General features: G+C 27.0%; 3 protein-coding genes across 3 annotated transcripts in view; 2 read left to right on the top strand and 1 right to left on the bottom strand.

Moving 5' to 3' along the window:
- Positions 1-1057, top strand: part of LOC126857163 (glutathione S-transferase D1-like) — a 155754-nt gene extending 154697 nt beyond the window's left edge. Inside the window, exon 7 of the mRNA XM_050606355.1 lies at positions 747-1057. The gene's annotated coding sequence lies outside the window, so the exon portion shown is untranslated. The remainder of the gene's footprint in view (positions 1-746) is intronic.
- A 6707-nt stretch (positions 1058-7764) lies between these two features.
- On the top strand, positions 7765-17204 carry LOC126857187 (uncharacterized). Its single transcript, XM_050606379.1, has 12 exons — positions 7765-7891; positions 8440-8588; positions 8905-8963; positions 9058-9199; positions 9306-9470; positions 12217-12362; positions 13635-13705; positions 14860-15026; positions 15148-15206; positions 15284-15425; positions 15491-15658; positions 16586-17204. The coding sequence occupies exons 2-12, from the start codon at positions 8448-8450 to the stop codon at positions 16931-16933; spliced, it is 1608 nt and encodes a 535-aa protein (XP_050462336.1). The 5' UTR covers positions 7765-7891; positions 8440-8447; the 3' UTR covers positions 16934-17204.
- Positions 17205-18203: 999 nt separating this feature from the next.
- On the bottom strand, positions 18204-22661 carry LOC126857153 (odorant receptor 67c-like). Its single transcript, XM_050606333.1, has 5 exons — positions 22550-22661; positions 20399-20651; positions 20206-20306; positions 19157-19486; positions 18204-18655 (listed from the first exon to the last, which is right to left on the bottom strand). The coding sequence occupies exons 2-5, from the start codon at positions 20610-20612 to the stop codon at positions 18365-18367; spliced, it is 936 nt and encodes a 311-aa protein (XP_050462290.1). The 5' UTR covers positions 20613-20651; positions 22550-22661; the 3' UTR covers positions 18204-18364.
- Positions 22662-23391: the final 730 nt, after the last annotated feature.

The following is a 23391-nucleotide window of genomic DNA, read 5'->3' as shown; positions in this document are numbered from 1 at the left end:
TTATTTTTTCCAATGTTTTAAACATTAGCTTTATAATTATTTCTGCATAAAAGCACGGTAAAATTTATAAAGTCAAGAATCAATATTCATTCGGTAAACGTTGAAAGACTATATAAGGTTGGCAATAACGTTAGTGGAGAATCGCATAAAGTTCTGATGTAACTAGTCTTGTCATCATTACACTTCATTTTCTTAATTATAGCATGACATCCAGCATAAAACGTATAAATACTAAAGCTGCACGATATTGTTCTTTTTAAGCACGTACATTAACGAACCAGATAAAAATTGTTGAAACAAGATAAAAACTTGACGTGGCGAATACATTATTTTCAATAGAATCTTACATTTTTGATATGACAATAAAAATTGTACATGTCTTATTTTCGAGTATATACAGGGTAACCCAGAATTAAATCGACAGACTTCAAGTATTTATAAAGGACACCAAAACAAGCTAATTTTTTGTGCCTTTTATAACCACCTGAAGTTTGTCGGTTTAATTCTGGGACACCCTGTATATATCTGTCGTGTCATCCAATAGATATTTATTTATCTCCGTTCCGCCATTACCTTGTACTGTTCTTGTATTCTAACATGATATATATATATATATATATATATATATATATATATATATATATATATATACATACATCGATCATTTACTACACTATAGCACGCAATTATGCAACAACCGGCATTTCTGATCGATGTGTTCGGCGAATAACAAGGTGTTTTTATAGCTGCAGAATCCAGTTTGTCCGAAGGCGGTAGAAAGAAACTGTCCTTACCTTTATTGACTATTGTTGATGGATAATTTAAACCGGTTTGGCTTTTCCTTTATTCTTTTCCTTTACTCTCTATGTGATAACTTTAATATATTCTATATTCCATACATATATCTATATTTAATTAATGAAATTTTAATGAGTGACTCCTCTCATCAAGAATTTCATCTGTAGTTTATCAAAATTTAATTATTTATTAAAATGTTGTTATAGCATATATTTAACTTTTATTTATTATTAACTTATTAACGTAATTATTATCTGTGTAAAAATAAGGCTTTAAATATATATATATATATATATATATATATATATATATATATATATATATATATATTTAGAACCTTAACTATATTATAAACACTGATAAGGAATCTGGAATATTTTATGTACATTGTGTTATAAAATAATATAAAATAAATTATTATCGCGAAGATAAACAAAAGCAATTATTTTTTAAAATAAATTCTAAGTTTTCCTCTTTCTTCCCCTCCCTTGTTTGCTGTCTCCTCCTTTATTATTCTTTCATGTCACTCACACTTACTCGCTAAAATATAGTTAATTACCGTGACGCGTGCATTAATCGATAGAATACGATGATTTGCACAAGAGTTCCGATTTTAATTGCACGCGATGCGCACTTTGTTTTCAGAAGAGTAATTAAAAAATTATATAATTTGCTCAATATTATATAATTAATAAGGATTCTGTTTAATAATTAAATGCAATATATAAATATGAAATTATATCAATGATTTTGCTCTAATATTTTGTGATACAACTCAAGTTGCGACTCAAATTAATTATTAATCAAGATGTGTTAAATTATCCGAAAATATATAATCGAAATTCCGTACACGCGATATATTTTGTGCTTATAAATAGCGCGAAATAAAGATATTATTATTTAAATAATATATCACGATTTTCAATTTGGCTTGAATTATTCAATGCATTACCTCGTGCTCTCGATTCGAGATAAATGTGAGCCAATTATATAATGTTAATAAATCACGTGAGTTGATAATCCCTAATTGCTCTAATTTTAAGAAACAATCGCACACTTGACATCTCCTAGTAGTACTAATTGCAATAGCATTTAGAGAGATATTGAAACGACGACATATCTATAGCGATTCGGATTGCTATCTTCCTGCTCGAGATTGACGAGCGACAAGGCCACGACGAGTTTCTCTCTTGCGCATGTATATCAAATATAAACAGTAGCTTCCACGATGCTGTGGAATGTTTGCTATTGTTTACATCCGCCGGTGAGACTGGTCGTAATCTTGTCATTTGCGCGGTGAGTGTCGAGCAGAAAGATAGCGCAGTGCCCGAACCGCTAATCCGTGCATCGTAGTTTCAATATTTTTCTAGATATACATTTACGCGACAAGTATTAAACAATTTTAATTTTTTAGTTTTTCTATATAAATTTTTAATTTTTGTATAAATTTTTATAATTTTGTTTTATTTTTTTTTTATGCTCGAAGATACCAAGCGAGGTAGCTTTTTAAAATTAATATAATTAATAATTATCTTTCAATTAATTGATAAAATTTTATTATAAATATATTGTATATATATATATATATATATATATATATATATATATACAAAATATTTATAATAAAACTTTATCAATTAAATGAATGATAATTATTAATTGTATTAATTTTAAAAAGCTACCTCGCTTGGTATCTTTGAGCATAAAAAATATAAAACAAAATTATAAAATTTATATAAAAATTAAAAATTTATATACAAAAACTAAAAAAATTAAAAAATATATATATATATATATATATATATATATATATATATAGAGAGAGAGAGAGAGAGAGAGAGAAGATTTAATTTGCTGTCTCTACAAGAAATATTTATCGCAAAACAAATTTATAGGAAATATTTTATTTGGTCGCGCAATTTTACGCAGTCGTCGCGTTTTCGCATTTATTTCTCTTCGGTCATAATATAATAAAGTATATATTTTATAATTGAGAGTGTCGTGCAAAGTGTTACGCGAATTAACCGCGTTTTCGCGAGTGATGTAAGTGTCACATAGATAAGAATGTGTGTGTGTGTGTGAACGACAGAGAAGGAGAAGAAAAAAAGCCCGGGAAGAGCAACCGTGAGGTAAGTAATTTATAATTTTTTAATTTAGTTATTAATTGTTAAATTAATTATTTTACGAGTATATATATATATATATATATATATATATATATATATATTAAATATGTATACATATATAAATATATATAAATATATAAATATATATACACGTGTGCGTGTGTGTGTATGTGTTATTTTAAATCAATTTTAATAATTATAAATATTTGAATAAAATTAAAATTGAAAAATTAAAAATTGAAATAATTTATATTATTTCAATTATTATTATTATTATTATTATTATTATTATTTGTAATATGATTTGTGTTTTATTTTTAGCCAAGTATATTAAATGTATAAAATTTTACAAACTATTGATATAAACTAATATATACCATTAATTAATTTCCATTATAGTTTTAACATTTTATATATATCACACATACACACATCTGTAAATTGGCACTTTATTGGCATTTTTATTTTTTGCACGTCTTTGATAATAATTAATTTATGGATTATATATTTATTTATTATTAATTTGTAATAATAAAAAATATAGACATAACACTTACAAATTACAAATTATTATAATATATAAATACTATATATATATATATATATATATATATATATATATATTTTTTTTTGAATTATTAATTAATAATTAACTATAAAAGAGAAAACTTTTATTTGTAAGAACAATATTTTTAAAAGATTTTTATAACAGCATGTTTAAATAAAAATATTTTTTACATATAATGAAAGCTTCTAAATATTAACTAACAAATCAATTTTAACGGTAATAAGTAAGAAATTCTAATAAACTCGACTTAACAGCTTATATAATAATTACGACGTTATTAACTTAACCATTTTATGTTAGTTTTGTGAATATAATTTGCTTTGTAGAAAATTTTCAAAGTATAATTTCGTTAAAAGTTTAAACATTGACCAAGCCACAACTGGTTAATAACTCGATAAAGCTATTTATGCGATAATGCACCTCGCATTTACCGAAGAAGTTGCTAGACAATCAACTGCGGACGATAAAATCATTTATTTAATTTTGATCAAACGTATCCCTTGGATGCACAGTACGCTAATTCAAAATCATATTTATATTTTATGAATCAGACATTTTTTATTTAATAATATTTTACGCAGAATCATATTTATGTAACACAAAGATAATATAATAATAACTATTATATGCTAATATTTCATAAAATAAGATTTTTTTATTAATTTCATGTTATAAAAAATAATATTTTTGAAACTATCATTACCTTATTTTAATTTTTATTATTTTATTTTTTTTATTTATATAGCATGCTACTTGTTAGCATATCTAACGTGTAGTTAGATTAGTAATTAATGAATAGCAATTAATTAATTTGCTCGGAAATATAAATTGATTCATTATCATAGTCGTTTTATTTGCGTGATTCAAAAATCGGAATTTGGGAAATTTATTGTGCTTCGTGAATATGCGTGTCTTATTTTGGCCTTTCGAATTTCCTGAATTCAATAATCGGCGTGGATTACTAATTTAAATACTTTATGTGGACTCGATCAATAGCAAAACATCCCACATCTTACTATCATTCCGAATTTTTTTCTCGTATTTTTCACATCTTTCTCACGTCCTTCTCACATCCTTCTTAAGGGGTCTGACCACCCTGACTGCTCGACAAATAGGTTTATTTTTAAAAATTTGTAAATTCGAAAGTATAAGACAAAATTTTTTTATTTTTGGCCACATAGTAGATTAGGGTTTTAAGAATGTCCCTTATAAGTTTTAACAAAAAATATTCCAAAATGGCGGCGCTGCAACTGTTACCGTGGAGGTTCACGCGCGTAGCTGGCGGTAAGTTTATTTTAATTATGATAAATCTGAAAAAAAAAAAATGCTTATTCGTGAATAGTGTGGCTACAATGTAGCGTAGGGATTTTTTTTTCTATTAGTGCTGGCCTCGCGTTATCTTATCTGTACTTTCTAAAAATGTAAGTGCTTGAGAAAACATCATTAATATTAATTTATTGGTAATAATTCTATGCATTTATAAAGTATATTTAAAATATTTTTGCTAAAAATAATATCTTCTAAAAAAATATTTGAAAATTTTGAAAACATAATTATCTGTGTATAAATAATTTGCAAATAATGTTATTATTATTATTTAAGATACTATACTCTTTTAAATAAAATCGGTGTATCTTGTGTTGCTGTTTTAATCAGTGATATTTATTAATTCAGTTTAAGACAATATATTTTGTATTTTAATTGTATATTTTATTTATTTTATATTATTTTATTTTATATTATTTTATATTTATATATTTATACATTTTATATCATTTTATTTATATACTTTTATTGGACTCTCTCATCTTTTGGTTGACCTTCCTTCTTATTTCGCCACGTAGGAGCAAAATTGAATAAAAAATAAAATTATATTTTATAAAACAAGATTATTATATTTATTTTGTGTGTTATAATATGTTGAAAATTATTATTATCATTTTTCTAATTTATAAAGAAATTATTTTAATACCCTAAATTTAAAGGAGTCTAAAATTAAGAAAATTTGTTTAAAAAAATGACAAATGACATTTTAGCATCCCAATTGATAATATTAAAGATTCGAAGACGATTATCCGATTTGTAGAATTTATTAAACACGAAGAAACTAGTTAGTGCGCTATTATGTGCAAAATTAAAGCGTTACATAACGGAAGAAGCAGAAAACTAATGCATCACGTATACAGGGTGTCCCATAATTCGCGGATCACTCATGGTGTGCATATAAAGGTTGTCAAAGTGAATAAAAAAGTCCTTTACCATTTTACGATTTTCCTAATAATTATTGAGATATTCATTAAAAAAGATCGGCCAATCCGCTCCTTATACAAGCGCGCGACGAGAAGAGACGTCCTACTGTAATGTGAAGTGGGAGAGATGCTCTATGAAGGCTACGTACAAGCGTGTAGAACACTCTTCTCACCGCTTCACCGCGCGCCTAATATCGCATTACAGTAGGACGTCCCTTCTCGTCGCGCGCTTGTTTAAGGCGCGGATTGGCCGATATTTTTTAATGAATATCTCAATAATTATTAGGAAAATCATAAAATGGTAAAGGACTTTCCTATTCACTTTGACATCCTTTATATGCACACAACGGGTGATCCGCGAATTATGGGACACCCTGTATATCCAATTATATACAAAGCATTCAGAAATTATATGATACATTGAAGTACTGATTATTTATAGGAAATTTTAACAAATATCGAACATTAAGTTATATAAAAAAAGAGTTTACTTACTTTTGATATTAGTGGCAATCTTTGAATAATTTCTGTACTCTTTTGCTACATTTCCGCTATGCGCGATATTACATAAAACATATAATTATAATTGATCGGTGCGGAAAGGCAATCCTTGAGGCTCAAGGCCACGCTCAGCTTCGCATTGTCCTTGCTATCGAATAGCTGTCTCTCCTTGATTTCTACAAGACAGGATTTCGCATAAATATCTGACTGCAATTTTAAAGATGAGTGAACTATTTGAATCGAAATCGAATTGAAGATGAGATGAGATGTAATGTGATGCGATTAATGGTAGAGTTAATAATGTGTAAGGAATTTTATTTGCGCTATGCAAATATGATATCATTTCTTTTGAGTTTGCATTAGTATATTGAATAGTATTGCGAAGATTATGTATTTTGACAACTCAAATATTTGAGTTATTTTAATAAGAATAATTTTATGTAATTTTATTTATGATAAGATTTATTTTAGATGTTAAGATTTATTCTAAACTACTGAAATGATATGTTTTTTTAAAAAAAACCTTATATTAATATGCATCGATTGTACTTTTTTCTATAACTTTTTATGAATTTGGAGATTTATTACATAATATATGATACATAAGTGAAATGTCATATGTCATATATGATTGATATAAAATTGATTGGTATAAAAATAATTTAAATGACATACATTTTGTAATATCTTATCCGCCAGAAAATTGATACGTTATCTATTAACAAATTAATGCTATATCACACTGAGATGTGAAAGATATGTGTTATTTGTTTGTTCTGGATTTTTCTGTCGATATTAAGCTTGCTGAGTCATTTTTCGAGCGGCACGTCATTGCTGAAATTTTAAAGTTTCTTTCGCACAGCGTAAAGAAAAGCATGATCAGCAGTTTCCACACGGTGACGAATCATGGGCACTCTGGAGCTAATTAGAGCCGCTGGTTCAATTAGCGGATGAAAGAGTGATACTTAAAAAGCGTTAATGAATTAAAAAAAAAAAAAAGAAAGAAAGGAAAGAACACAACGCATATTCAAGTAATATATCAAGTGCGCTAAAATTTCTGAACTTGCGAGATTTATCAGAACTTCTTTTTCAAAGATAAAACCGATTTATCAGGCGCAGATCTTTTATGTCTTAATATGCAAATAAGCGTCGAGTCATGTTTAACGGTTAGGCAACTCCCGTTTCGGTAGCGAAATAATGAGCTTATGCAAATCTCCTTCTCCTTTTTTTCGTCGAGCTGCAAAATTTTTCAGAGTTAAATCCAGTCAACATTTTATAAGCAAGAATAATTGAATGGTTAAGCGTAGTTATCGCCTTGTGTAGGAAAAAAAAAGAATATTGCTCTACATCGATAATTCCTTAGTTACATGCACGTAAACATTTTTGTATAGATGCTGTTTCGTTGTTACAAAATTACTATGTAAAAGGAACGATTATCGATCGTCGAGTCATGATGGAGAAGAACTCGAAGTAAGTTTAGCAACAAGCGTACTTGCATCGATAACGTATAATTTATCTCTCTCTAGCGTGCGTAAGATGCGAGACTGTCCTGTATTACGCGGGCTCTATAAATAGATGGAACGGGCAAGTTGAATAGACAGTCTGTGGTGTAATCTCGCTGCCGTTCCTCCGGAGACTACAATCTCGAGGTTCAGTCCATTGTGATTTCTCTCTCTCTGTCCCTCTCTCTCTCTCTCTCTCTCTCTCTCCTCCATCTGTCACGAATAATTCGCCGGAGCTTGTTAAAACTGACAAGATTATTTCAATGATTGCAAATTTGTGATTCATGATGCATAGTTTTTTACAAAGAATTGAAGGAGTATCGTTTTTATAAAGGCAGAAATTTATGAAATTATTTGCTACGCGCGTGTCTATTGAGTGCAGAGATGATTGTGTGAAACTACAGTATACTATAATTGTAGAATTTTAAAATTCTAAAATTAATAAATTTGCTATTATATAAATAATCAATAATGATGCAGGTTAAATTTTAACATATGTTTGAAATAATATTTTATTATATTATTAAATATAAGATTATTTAATATAAAATTATTATATTATTATTAAATGTCAAATTATTAAGTCTCATATATTAGTTATGGGTGGGAAACCCGTAGTTTACCGTCAAAAATTATTTCATGAAATCTATCGATCGATCATACCGGCTACTTTATTAATTAGTGCGTCTTTGCAGATTACAAAATGCCTATCGATCTTTACCAACTTGACGGAAGCGCGCCGTGTCGTGCCGTGCGTTTGGCAGCTGCAGCGATAGGAGTGAATCTAAACTTGAAAATCACAGATCTTATGACAGGTGATCATATGACCCCCGAATTTCTTAAGGTAACTTGAAATAATAAACTGCAAAGCATTTAAAAATACTAGAAGATTTTTAATTACACATAATTACACATTAATATTGAAAAATTTTATTTTTCATTAAATGTATTTGTATATAAGTGTTAATATAATAATTAATGATATTTAAAAACTTTTCAAGAAGTTTAAACTCTTCTGTATATATATTATTATTACGTTCTATTACTTAGCTCGTTGGGTGGAAAAATAAACGGAAACTTCAAGATGATTTAATCGTTAAAATAATTATTATTTTAATTAATAATAATAATTATTATTTAATTATTGTGTGTCTGAATAGATGAATCCACAACATACAATACCTACATTAGATGACAATGGTCTTTATTTGTGGGAAAGGTAAAGTAAAAGCCTCATATCTTAATCTCCAGATATCTAAGATAATATCAATTATTTGTTATTTTTGATTGTAATTATTTCTTTCATCGAGCAGCCGTGCAATCATGACGTATCTGGCCAATCAGTACGGCAAAGATGATTCTCTCTATCCGAAAGATCCGAAGAAACGAGCTTTGGTCGATCAGAGGCTGTATTTTGATCTGGGAACTCTGTACTCGTCGTTTGCCGATGCTTACGTAAGCTATTTATAGATTTGTAATACTTGAAAATTTATACGTAGTACACAAAATAATTTTTAATAAAAATCGATGGCCGTATACGTCAAGATAACGTTAATTGCAGTATGCGTGGCTGTTTACCGGCACTGCTCCGGATGAAGCGAAACAAAATAAGGTAAACAACGCGTTGTCCTTCCTGGATAAATTTCTAGAAGGTGAAAACTACGTGGCGGGGAAAACTTTAACTCTCGCCGATCTTACTTTAGTTGTTACAGTTGCTAACTTTAAGGTAAGAAATTAGTTTCCCGCAAACACATATCACCAATTCACTGATAAAATAATAAATTTACAATATATTGAAAAACAAAATTTCCCTTTCCACTTAGATGATACAAAGAAATTTTGAAAACAATATACATTTCTATTATTCTACTATATCAAGCAAGTTTTCATATTTTTTTTAAATTTAATAATTATTTAATAAATAATTTAATAAATTTATTAAAAAAAAATTTAATAAATATAGAACATTTATAACGCATTTAAATTTGAAACATATATTAATTAATATATATTAATTAAGCTCACATATACATATAAGTTACGCATATAACGGACATACGAATGAATATACATCTTCCATGACATGAAAATAATATCTTGTATGTAAAATATTTGTATATTTTATATACATGATTTGAATGTACATTACAATATATGTATATTTATTTATGAATCTTATATGTATGTATATTAGTACATATATGTAAATTATATATGAAATGTAAATAATATGTACATGTATAATCTGTATATGCTTTATTGTACGTAATATTGTATATACATACAAGTGTATATACATACATTGTTGTTAGAAATGTAAATATAAAAAAAAACAAAATGTTTTTTTTTATATCATGTACTAATATGTACTAATAATAAATTTTGTTTTTTATAAAAAAAACATTTTGTTTTTTATAAAAACAAAATGTTTTTTAAAAACAATTCTTTTTATAAAAAAAATAAGCCTTGTTTATTTCAAAATTTTGTGATTTTTTTTTTTAGATATTTAATATCTTTATATTTTGATTATTACAAATTAATTTTTCATTATTTTTAACTTTTTAGATGATAGATTTGAATTAATTATTATTATTTTAAATGTAGCTAGTATTCTAATTGACTATATAATATAGTTATGCATTTAATTGAAAATTATCCGAATCATGTTTCGGTGAATCGAGTTTGATGTAATTTGTCGCAAAAGTCTCATTAATCCATTAAAATTGCTTTCAAAAAAAAATTAAAAATATAAGAATTTTATTTTTTTATCATGTTAACAAAAAATATAAAGAAAAATACTGTTATGTTTAAAAATAATAAAAAGAATAAAATTTATTTTCTTGTTTCAATAAAGAAAAAATATTTTTTTTATCTGTTTTTCTATTAAAAAAAAATGTTTATATATATATATATATATATATATATATATATATATATATATATATATATATATATATATAAACATTTTTTTAATAGAGAAAAACAGATAAAAAAATATTTTTTCTTTTATTGAAACAAGAAAATAAATTTTATTCTTTTTTATTATTTTTTTAAACATAACATTATTTTTCTTTATATTTTTTTTGTTAACATGATAGAAAAATAAAAATTCTTATATTTTCAATTATATATATTATTTTAATTATTTTAATTATTATTTTAATTATTTATTTTACAATTAATTATTTTAATTATATATATATATATATATATATATATATATATATATATATATATATATATATACTACAAATCTTGTATATACATAGATCTCATTACATTTGCATATATTTGTCATATGTATACCTTGCATATATTTGTCACAATGTATGTGTATTCAACCCTTGAAGTATATACATAGTATATACAATAGACATAAACGTATATGCAGGATGAATTCAAAAGTTCCGGCCAGATTTTGAAATTTTATAGGAAATTTAATTTTGAAGTTTCGTATAAACATGGGTCGAAAAATAGTTCTTTAAAAAGTTAACGTCCAAAAATTTCTGAAATCACGGTCATTTCATACATTTTTACAAATATCAGGGAAAGAATGTGTTTAAAAAATACGAAACGAAAGTTATAGAGAATTAAATTATCTGTCAAATGAGATTAAAATGATTGTAGTACGTTCCATAGGTTTTGAGATAATCAATTTTAAATGTGCAAAGAAGTGTTTTCTGGCTATCGACGATAGAGCTTTTTAAAAATACTCTTTATTTGTGCTGTTATAATCTTAGCTAATTTTTAATGTTTATTTTGTTTGTTGATTTTTCCTAAAAAAATTTTACTTTTCTGCATTATTTAAACTAATCACCATAGGAGGATGAAAAAAGAGCAGAAGGTAAAAATGAAATAGAAAAAAAATAAAATTTAATTTGGAAAATATTAATAAAAATAAAAAATAAAAATTTTTTTCTTTCATAAAAATAAAATAATTTTTCTTTTTAAACTAAAATAGCTTAGTAAAGTATTTTAAAAATGAAAACTATTTTTAAAAAGCTCTACCATCGATACTCGGAAAAACATTTTTTTGTACACTTAAAACTGGTTACCTCAAGACTTATGGAATGCACTACAATCATTTTGATTTCATTTAAAAGACAATTAAATTTTCTACAACTTTTCTTTAGGTCTTTTTGTTAGAAAAACATATGCTTTTCCATTTGTAAAAATGTAAATAAAATAACCGTGATTTCAAAGGATTTTTGAACGTTAATTTTTTAAGAAAACATTTTACGACCAATGTTTATAGAAAACTTTTTTGTTCAAAATTAAATTTTCTATAAAATCTTACAGTTTGAACGTTTTGGGTTCATCCTATGTTATATATATGTAATGTTTTGTGAATACATTCGCTGAAAATACATATATAGTTTCACTAATATATGCGCAATTATAAGTTTTAATGTAAAAAAATCTTATATTACGAAACTAATAACTTAATTATTAACATTTTTTTTATCTTGCAGATTGTGGATCATGATTTGAGTAAGTACGGTAACATTTTGAAGTGGTTTGCCAGGATTCAGGCCGAAGCTCCTAAATATAATGAGATCGAGGGCGAGGGCATAAAAGCATTTAAAAAATTTGTCGATAATATAAAAAACAAGAAATAATTGTTTGACATTGATTTAATGCAAACATTGTATAGTGCTTTACTACTTTTCTCAATTTTTATCTGCTCTATTACTCTCTCTTACATATATTTTTATGTTATATCTATTATATTTATATAATTTTTTGTGCAAATTAAAAAAATATAATTATATTTATATAAAAAAATATAATTATTATTATCTATATTATTAAAGATTTAAAAAAATTAATTCAGACATATACAAAGAGTTTTCGAGAGAAATAAAAATTATATGTAAAAATTTAGATTCTAAATAAAATTAAAATATCGTTTTTATTATTAAGTTTTATTTTATTAATTAATCCTTTACTTTTCTAACTAAAACTAAAATAAATAAAACTATAATACAACGAAATGTAACAAGAAATTCAAAGATATTTTTGTATTTTTTATTATAAATACAATTTTATCTTGTTGTTAGATAATTTTTTATTATAATATAAAATTGTATAAGTATATTTGTTTTCATGATAAAAACAAAACTGTCATCGACGTGACAATTTTTGTATGTCTCGGATGAAGAAAGAAAGAAAACCCTTTGCGAATTACTTGCACACAAACGCCTCTATCGCTTTGTTCGTGTAAAACCTCTGGTTGCCCAAAGCCCCTTTATAAGTGGCTTAAACAGATAATCACAAAATGATCAGAGGATGCTCTAATATTTTCTACTTTAGTCATTTAATCGTGCACACCCGTCGCCGAATGAGAATGAGCATTATTGTGTAATAGAATCGATATAAAACAATATATATGGAGAGACATATCTTGACGTTTTCAACGATATGGAGGCTTAATATCATTCATAAAAGATTGCACTAATATATTCATAATGCATCATATAAAAAAAAATTACATGGCCCTAGTGTCATTTTTTTAGATGGCATACCTTGTAGTATTTTCAAATGTTTCATGATGTTCTTGTAATTTTCTGTTTTTTTTTTCAACACTTGCATATATAAATCTTTTCTTTAATACTAAAACGATTTATTTGTGGACACAATTTATTGACAAAATTGGACCAATATTGTTTTGGTGTCTTTTATAACTATTTAAAGTTTGTCGATTTAATTTTGAAACATCCTACATATATTACATATATGTGAGAGAGACGAGAAAATATTATATTATACAGGGTGTCCTAAAAATTTTGACACACCCGAAGTGTGAAGGTAGATTGGGCCAAACTGAGTCGAAAATTCTATACTTTTGCAATGCATAGTTTTGCGTTACTAATTAAATATGTGAGTATAGCGCGTTGGAAGCGATAGTCGATCGGCAGGCATGTACGACGGATTACTTGTGTACATTTCTTAGCAACGAAGGTATCATCTAAGCAAGAGGTGACAGCATGACTCCACCTCTCGCTTAGATGATGCTTTTGTTACTAAGAGACGTACACAAGTAATCCGTCGTACATGCCTGCCGATACCGGCCTACTGCTTTCCAACGCGCTCATTAGCTCACATATTTTAATTAATAACGCAAAAACTATTGCGAATTTTGCAAAATGGTATAGGACTTTTCGACTCAGTTTGGCCCAATCTACCTTCACACCTCGGGTGTGTCAAAATTTTTAGGACACCCTGTATATACCTTTTACAAAGGTAAAGTTATAAATTCTTACCTCTGTATTGGCCACTTAACAATGAGAAAACTTTTAGCATAGTTCGAGGGCTCTGCTTTTGGAGGATCTTGACCAAACTCGTAGCATGACTTCGTTATAAACAAAAAGTCTTTGCGGCAAATGATCAAAGCAAAATCTTCCTCTCTCCACTTGGAATTCTGTTAACAGGTAAATTCTACATTATTGATCGGTGCTGCAGATTTGTTATGTGCAAAATAATTATTCTTTAATAATTATATAACATGAGAACTCTCACTTATGCTTGTTGTATTTTGTCGGTAATCACGGAGATACAAAAAATGTAGGAAAAAAGTTACGCAAAAACTTTGATCTTTCCTCCTTTTTCCACGCCATTAATTTATGCGCCAAATGTAGTGTATAAAAAAATATAACGCTGTTATATTAATGTCACATTTCTTAAAAATTATTCTAGCATCCTTAAAATTACATATATAAATATAATAAATAATAGATATATATTTTTTCTCAAATGCTTGCTTAAATTGTATTTTATAACTTTCACATATAAAATATATATATATATATATATATATATATATATATATATATATAAAGAGCTATCTATTCATCTATTTCTGATAAAGGTCAGACATCGCTTATGTCCATAGTAGTGAAACATGTCAATATATCGATTGATGAAAAACTCGCAACTTTATATCCAGTTCAGTCTTGCACGAAGCTGGAATCGCATGTGTATTCTCCTTTTCGCGAAACAAATATTTTATTTATGAAATAATTTGAAATTGATGACAAGGTGACCCGTAAACGCATTTTTTGCACAAATAAGAAAACATAAGTAAAAAAGAAAAAGTAAATATCCATAAAAATAAGGAATTTTGAATAAAGTAAGGCCAAATATGCCTGTGCAACTGTATTATTTGCCTCCGAGTCCACCATGCCGATCCGTAATGCTCACAGTAGAAGCGATTGGGCTCGAAGTGGAACTGATAATGCTGAACGTACTGGCTGGTGAACATTTAACGCCGGAATATGAGCAGGTATAAAAATTGACAACTCTATATCGCGGAATTAATAGATATAAAATATGAATGTGTAAATTAAAAAACGATACGTCAATTAATTAATAAAAAATGGAAAGTACAATTCCCTTTCTTCTAGTTGAATCCACAAAAGACGATTCCCTTTCTAGTCGATGATGATGTCAAGGTATCAGAAAGGTTTGTCAAAATATTCGTTTGATTTTATCGGCGCATCTCCCTTACATTGCCTTGTTCATTAAAGTACGATGTTCTAGTCGAGCTATTATGTGTTATCTCGTTGATCAGTACGGCGAGAATGATACATTATATCCGCGAAATCCAGAGGCACGTGCTCTAGTTGATCAACGATTATACTTTGATCTTGGCACGCTCTACGCGAGCGTGTTCGATTATTACGTACGTCACATATTTAATTATTGTTAAATAAAACGGCTGCGATCTCACGATAAGTTCTGTTACAGATGCCCGTGTTGAAAAAGCAGACCGATACATACGACCCGGCGCAATATGAAAAAATGACGGAGGCCTTTCGAATCTTAGACAAGTTTCTCGAAGGACATGATTACGTGACTGGAGATAATTTGACGATCGCCGATCTTTCTTTGGTTTCATCTGTTACCACAGCAGAGGTGATATTTATCTAGAGATTTAAAAAGACGAGTTTTTTAAAAATAGAGGAAGAAGCTAAGTAGAAAAACCAATATTTTGGAGTAAAAAATTGTATTTTTTGATAATTTTGAAAGATAGTATCAGTTTTCTTTGAACAAAAGATGATACGGGAATTAAATTAATTTTGATTACTGGGTCAATAATCGATTTTAATAGATGTGGTTGATTTGATTATTACTTTGCATTTATTTGATCAGTTAAGTTTGAATAATTAGAAAAAAAATTAATTTTGACTTTTATAATTTAATGGTATTTTTTAATATTCTTTATTTTTAAAATTTTATACAAGAAGAAATCTCTTTCAAGCATAGTTAAACAATTGTAACGTTTGTTATTTTGTGAACCAAAAATGAAAATAACAACGCACTTCACACCTAATTTTAATAAAATTTATGTTTATTTTTCAAAGTCGTGTGTGCATCAAAATTTAATAAATAAGCATCAAAATTAGAGTTTTTGCTATAATTTTTGAAAATGAACATTCTGAATAATTAAATTCTGGATGAAAAAACCCATTTTTGGGAAAGTAAAAAACACTTTTTTATCGAGTTTTTTTATTAAAATTTTCTGTTTTTTTTTGCTCTTTTAATCTCTATACTTACCTGTTGGATTTTATGCAAAGTCAATAATCAACTCTTTCTAGAATAAGCTATAACATAAATTGTGATATTCACCTTTTTTGTTTAGCATTTTTTTGTGATAAATATTTTTAAACAATTATTAGGGCTGTTTTGTATCTCTCTTTGAATAATTTAATCTTTCTTAATAATTCTAAGATAAATAATCTTAATTGATATTTGAATCAAATATTGCTAATTGCCAACACAATATATCCAAGATTTATCTTCAAGATATATTCAAACGTATCAATTAATTTATTATAACAGGCTTTTGGATTCCACTTAGACGATTATGAAAATGTTTCTAATTGGTTGGAAAAAGTTGAAACATTTGCACCTGGATATGAGAAGGCTAACGGCGAGCCACTCGAAATATTTAAAAAATTTATAGAAGATTTACGAGGTGAAAAAGAAGATGAAGAAAAGAAGAAGAAGAAGAAGAAGAAAAAGAAGAAGGAGAAGGAGAAGAAAAGAAGAAGGAGAAGGAGAAGAAAAAGAAGAAGGAGAAGGAGAAGAAAAGAAGAAGGAGAAGGAGAAGAAAAAGAAGAAGGAGAAGAAGAAGAAAAGAAAGACGTGGAAGAAGAAAAGGAAGAAGCGGAAGAAGAAAATGAATAATATATTATATTAAAAATATTATTATTTAAAATTATTATTTGCAAATGCAAGGAACTTCAATGATGCTCCCAGTTAAATTTCAATTATATAATCATTGTAGAGAAAAGTAATCTCTGTTATATAAAAAAAAAGAAAACTATTTAAGCTTATTAAGTCTGGGATAATCATATTGTTTTTAAAATATTTCTTTCAAATCTCTGTATTGTTTAGGTATATTTTATAAATACAAAATATAATACGAATAAGAGGAAATAAAAAGAAAACGCAGCACAGAATAAAATAGAAACTAACTTATTACTGTAATGATAAGTTTTAATATCATATTAACGAGTAAATGTAAAAAATAATGTTTAGTTTGTTATTTTCAAATTTTGCACAAGAGGTTTTAAATTTTATTAAAATTCTCATCTGTTGAAAAGCTGGAATGAAGACGTGAGCAGTTACCAACTGATGGCTCTTTTGAATTCTCAAAGTAGTATGGCATTTCACCTCTTATATCATACGTCGAACAGTTATCTATCTAAAGATCACAGGAATCAGTATTAAAAAATTTTAATTTATCTTTACAAGATAACTCGTTAATTTTTATCTAATTATTTACATATATCTACATCAATAATTTTTTATTTATTATTTACGTAAATTTATCTCATTATTGTTGCTCAATCTTTAAATATAATTTTGTGTTACTTTTTTTTTAAATAACGATTTAACATATTATTTGTTTACAATACAAACTGTTAGTCACAATCACATCAAAAATTTAAATTACACATTAAAAATTATTACTCGAAAAATATGTACTTTGTGCAAATTTAAAATTAAAAAAAAAAATTATTATCATGAAAGTATTCCTTATATAATTTACCGACACGAATATATCTAATTATGCAGAAAGTGTTTCTCCTTGATTTTAAAATTTAATTAGACATGAATACAAACCAAATATGATGATGGTATCTGGATAAATTTTTTGAATTTGATGCTAAGAATCTCCATAATGTTACACTTCAAGTCTATATATTTTCTTCGCTCATTTGTCGCAACAATGTAAAGTACGACATTGCAGTGCTTAGTATCTGTTGCGTACACACATATACATGTTAACAATTAATTTTATTTTTTTTACTAGGCAAATATTAAATATATAGATTTACTTATAAATAAAGAGCTATAATTAAATGCTTATATTAGAAATTTATCTTCTACTTTCTGCCAGCTGTAAGCTTAAAACATTTAGAAAAAAAAAAAGAATACTCAGACTGTTGCAACTGGATATTATTACAATTTTTTGATTATTTTCCAATCAAGCAAAAGAATAAAAAAGTGTAATTAACTAATTTACATAATACTGCATCAAGAAGATATCGCGACGTTACTTGCAATTTACAAAATAGATAAAGCTTCTTCGTCTAAAAAAAAAGCGATTTGTCAAATTACACTTACTCCGGTAAAAGTATCCAAAGATACAACCGCGAAATTCCCAGCAGTTAATATACATGGTCGACGTGTTCTGATCATGATCATAATTAATCCTTGCTTTACTGCCTTTCCTGGGCCATTGTTGGGTAAAAGATACCACTTGGAATTATAAGCGGCATCGGAGATGGCTGTGCTTTGCACGATTATATCATTACACGTCCATGTATAAATAAGTAACTGGATAAGACCGCCGACAAAGTGGAAGGCAAAAATACACTTCCTGATAGCTACATCCGCCACCTGCGCAAAAAATGTTTTGTAAAGAATTTTTGAAGATAAAATATTCTTAGCAGAAAAAAACCCTTTATCCTTTTTTTTTAGCTCTAGCAGTTCTGATAAAATGCAGCACTTAAATATGTTGAGAAATAGAAGGATATTTCAGAAATATATATTGTGATTTTGATAGATTTTTTCTTCAGTATCAAGCTTATAATTCTTATTAAAAAATTTAATTCTTTTTTTCTTCTTGTTAGGCATTTCGGAATTTTTTTTGCAATTCTTAAATATGTCTATGTTTAGATATATTATAACTGCAAGATTTTTAAACATATAAATTATATTAGTTATAAACACAAAACAAAAACAAATAAAAAAAAAACATTAAATTTTAATTTAAAATGCAATATAAATATTTATCTAATATTTCGCGAAAACGCGTTGCAGTTAAAGTAGAATAAAATTAATTGGTAAAATATACTATGAGATATGAAGCAGATAAGGAATTAAGATTTAAAAGCTCACGAGAAATTGGAATCCACCGAAGCAGATGAATATACTGGAAAGCAGCAATTGTCCGAGCAACATAACGGAGAACACACGTCGCATGTTGTACACGTAACGTATAAGCGTGAGATGCTGCTGTACGCAATCTTGCAAATTTCTAAATGTTAACGTCCCAATATCCGTTTCAGGCACATATTTCTGATCGATTACGTTATTGATGCAATCCTCGGTAACCGTTTCCACTTTATGGGCCAAAATTTTCAGTTGCGCCGCCGCATGGATATTAAATGTGCTCACGAAATTGTCAAAGCAGCAAGTGCATATACCCGAATGTATCGTCGAAAGTGACTATAATATGAGGGTTAATGGGATTTAGATTCTGGTATAATTTAGAAAGCGTTAAAATATCGAAATTTGATATTTACACAGTTAAATATATTTCATTAATCTTTATATATTTGTTGTGTATTATATTAATATAATTATTATAATTAATATAAATATTATTAATTATATAATTTATACATATATATATATATATATATATATATATATATATATATATATTAATATAAATATTATTAATATATATTTATTATTATTAATATGTATTTAATATGCATATACATATATATATATATATATATATATATATATATATATATATATATATATATATATATATATATATATATATATATATTATATCGGATGTCATGATGGAAGAAAGATATGAAGGTGATTCCTTCAATCTAAATGCAAATCAAAAATGTAGAATAAAATTTTTTTACACAAAATTTTGCTTATAATTTATTAAATAAAATTAATTGAAAAAAAATTAATTAAATTAAATTTTTATTTAAAAAATATTTAAAGAAATAAATAGATAGAGAAAGAGAGAGAGGGAGAGAGAGAGAGAGAGAAAATGATCTTTTAAAATTAAATTCTACAGATTTGAAAAATTCGATTTAATTTTAAAGAAATATTTTTTAAATAATGTTTAATAAATGTACAAAATAAATATTATGCAATAGATTAAAAAAGAAACTGATTTTGTGCACTATTACCTGTATAGTATAAGTAATTTCGTAATATGGCGAGTGATATGGAAAATCGAACCACAATTTGAACGGCAGAATCTTCTCCGTTTTGTTTCTCCCTTGATGCTCTGTAAAAAATAAAGAAAGATGCTGCAAAGCATTGCTACGTGAGAATTGGAAAGATAACGTGCGCCAATAAGCGGCATAAGCGTAACTATACCGAAAAAAGGTGCAAAGATATAATTGAATGTCGCGATGTAAACGATCAATGTAAAAGTGTAGACCATAGTCATCCCTAATTTGTCGTACCCTTCCAGAATTTGGGTATCGACTTCGTTGTAAGTGACATTCCAAAAATTCTTCTCAGCGAAATGGATCAAATCCATTATCATATCGCGATAGAACATAAAGCTACCCAACTTCACCAATATCATTACCAGCAGCAACGTTGTGCACAAGTTGGTCGTGACTGCCTATGAGTAATAAAATTAATTTTATGTTATTTATTAATTGTATGTTATTTTTCCATATAAATATCCTGATGGTGCGAATGAGTCTATGAACAAACATATTTTAAAAGCATAATTAAAAAACTTAAAAATAGATTTTGATAAAAGTAAAGAGACAGTTAATTTATGCAGAAGAGAAACGAAATTGTTCGACCATATGTGGCAAAAGATTTAAAATGAATAGCGAGAAATAAAAATAAGTAAAAAATTGTGCAAATTAGAAATTGCTTTCTCATAATTTTACTTCTTTTCCTTTATAAGCAGTAATCTTTTTTTAAAAAAATTCTAAATTCTAAAAAATGAACTCTCATCAATTCTCATCAAATTCAATACCAATCATTCTTTAATAATATTTTATTCGTATAAAAATATTTAGCTTGATACCTCAAAATTTGTGAAAATTAATGCGTGCACAAACATTTATTAAAAAATTCAAAATTTTATAAAAAATAAATCCTTTTACCAATTTTTAACAAATTCAATACCAACTATCCTTTAATGATATTCATATAAAAATATTTAGACCGATATCTCAAAATTTGTGGAAGTTAAAGCATGCACAGACATTTATCAAAAAATTTAAAATTTTATAAAAAACAAACCCCTTGATACCTCAAAATTTGTGAAAGTTAATGCATGCACATTTATTAAAAAATTCAAAATTTTATAAAAAATAAATCCTTTACCAATTTTTATCAAATTCAATACCAACTATCCTTTAATGATATTCGTATAAAAATATTTAGACCGATATCTCAAAATTTATGGGAATTAAAGCATGCACAGACATTTATCAAAAAAATTTAAAATTTCATAAAAAACAAACCCCTCGATACCTCAAAATTTGCGAAAGTTAAAGCGTGCACAAACATTTATTAAAAAATTCAAAATTTTATAAAAAATAAATCCTTTTACCAATTTTTAACAAATTCAATACCAACTATCCTTTAATGATATTCATATAAAAATATTTAGACCGATATCTCAAAATTTGTGGAAGTTAAAGCATGCACAGACATTTATCAAAAAATTTAAAATTTCATAAAAAACAAACCCCTTGATACCTCAAAATTTGTGAAAATTAATGCGTGCACATTTATTAAAAAATTCAAAATTTTATAAAAAATAAATCCTTTACCAATTTTTATCAAATTCAATACCAACTATCCTTTAATGATATTCGTATAAAAATATTTAGACCGATATCTCAAAATTTGTGGAAGTTAAAGCATGCACAGACATTTATCAAAAAATTTAAAATTTCATAAAAAACAAACCCCTCGATACCTCAAAATTTGTGAAAGTTAATGCGTGCACAAACATTTATTAAAAAATTCAAAATTTTATAAAAAATAAATCCTTTTACCAATTTTTATCAAATTCAGTACCATCTATCCTTTAATGATATTCTATTCGTATAAAAATATTTAGACCGATATCTCAAATTAAGCATGCGCAGACATTTATTAAAAAAATTAAAATTTCATAAAAAACAAACCCCTTCACTGATTTTAGCCAAATACAATATTAACCAACCTTTAATGATACTCTATTCATATAAAAAAATTTAGCCCGGTATCTCAAAATTTACGAAAGTTAGAGCAACCACGTCCTTTTTGTGCACATACACACTCACATACGGACAAAAATATGTTTTTTCGATGTTTTAAAAAAAATTCTAAACACATTGGCATCAAAAAAATTTTTAAAAAAATTTTTTTTACAAAAACAAAGCTTCCTCTATGAGGAAGCAATACAGAATAAAGTCACACTCCAGAATAAAAGCAAATGGAACGATACAACTTTTGCTTCTGCCTATCTGGAAAAAAAACTATGCAAACAGCAATCACTGTGTCACTCACGTAAAAGTCGCCTATGCAATGATACAGATCGACGCCCTCGACGAGAATGGCAAAGATAATCGCCCAAACGGCGTAGCCAAACGCGACGCGCAGGAACAGCTGTTCCCGCGGTGTCTCGACGTACCATAGGCCTACCATTTTCATGAACACCCGTGTAATACTCACCGATCGGTACTCCTTATTTCGTATCATGCCGAAACTCGTGATTTTCTTACGCCGCCGCGGCCCTAAGTATATCCGAATAATCGAGCTATACCTCGGCGTAAGTGGAAGCCTATTATTGTAACAGACAGAAAAATTGGTGGATATCTCATACTGGTAATAGACTACAATCATAAGTGTCTCCATTGTTAAGGCGATCGATCGATGATGCGTGTACTCGGCCTTCGCTTGACAATGCACAGTTTGCTTCCTTCGCCGCTTCCGCTTCAGTAACCAGACTACAAGTTATCGAAATCTCTCTCTCTCTCTCTCTCTCTACCGTAAAATTGATGTCTATTTGCAACCGTTATTGTGTAAAAATAGTAGAGGTAATTATATTTTTAATAAGATTTAGAATTATGTATTATTTTAATTAAAGCTCAGAAAAAGCGAGTTTTCAAAATATGGAGTAAGAAACTAAATAAAAAATTGGTATTTTTGGGTAAAAAACTGTTATTTTTTTTTATAATTTTGAAAGATAATGAAAATTTTTTTTGAATAAAAAATGGTATGGGAATTAAATTAATTTTGTTTATTGACTCAATAATCAATTTCAATGAATGTGGCTGTGATCATTACTACATTTGTTTTTTAATCAGATGAGTTCAAATATTTTAAAACAGGTTAATTTTGATTTTTAT

This window comes from Cataglyphis hispanica, chromosome 20, assembly GCF_021464435.1.
Source record: "Cataglyphis hispanica isolate Lineage 1 chromosome 20, ULB_Chis1_1.0, whole genome shotgun sequence".
Lineage (NCBI taxonomy): Eukaryota > Metazoa > Arthropoda > Insecta > Hymenoptera > Formicidae > Cataglyphis > Cataglyphis hispanica.
This window is presented reverse-complemented; position numbering and strand designations above follow the sequence as displayed.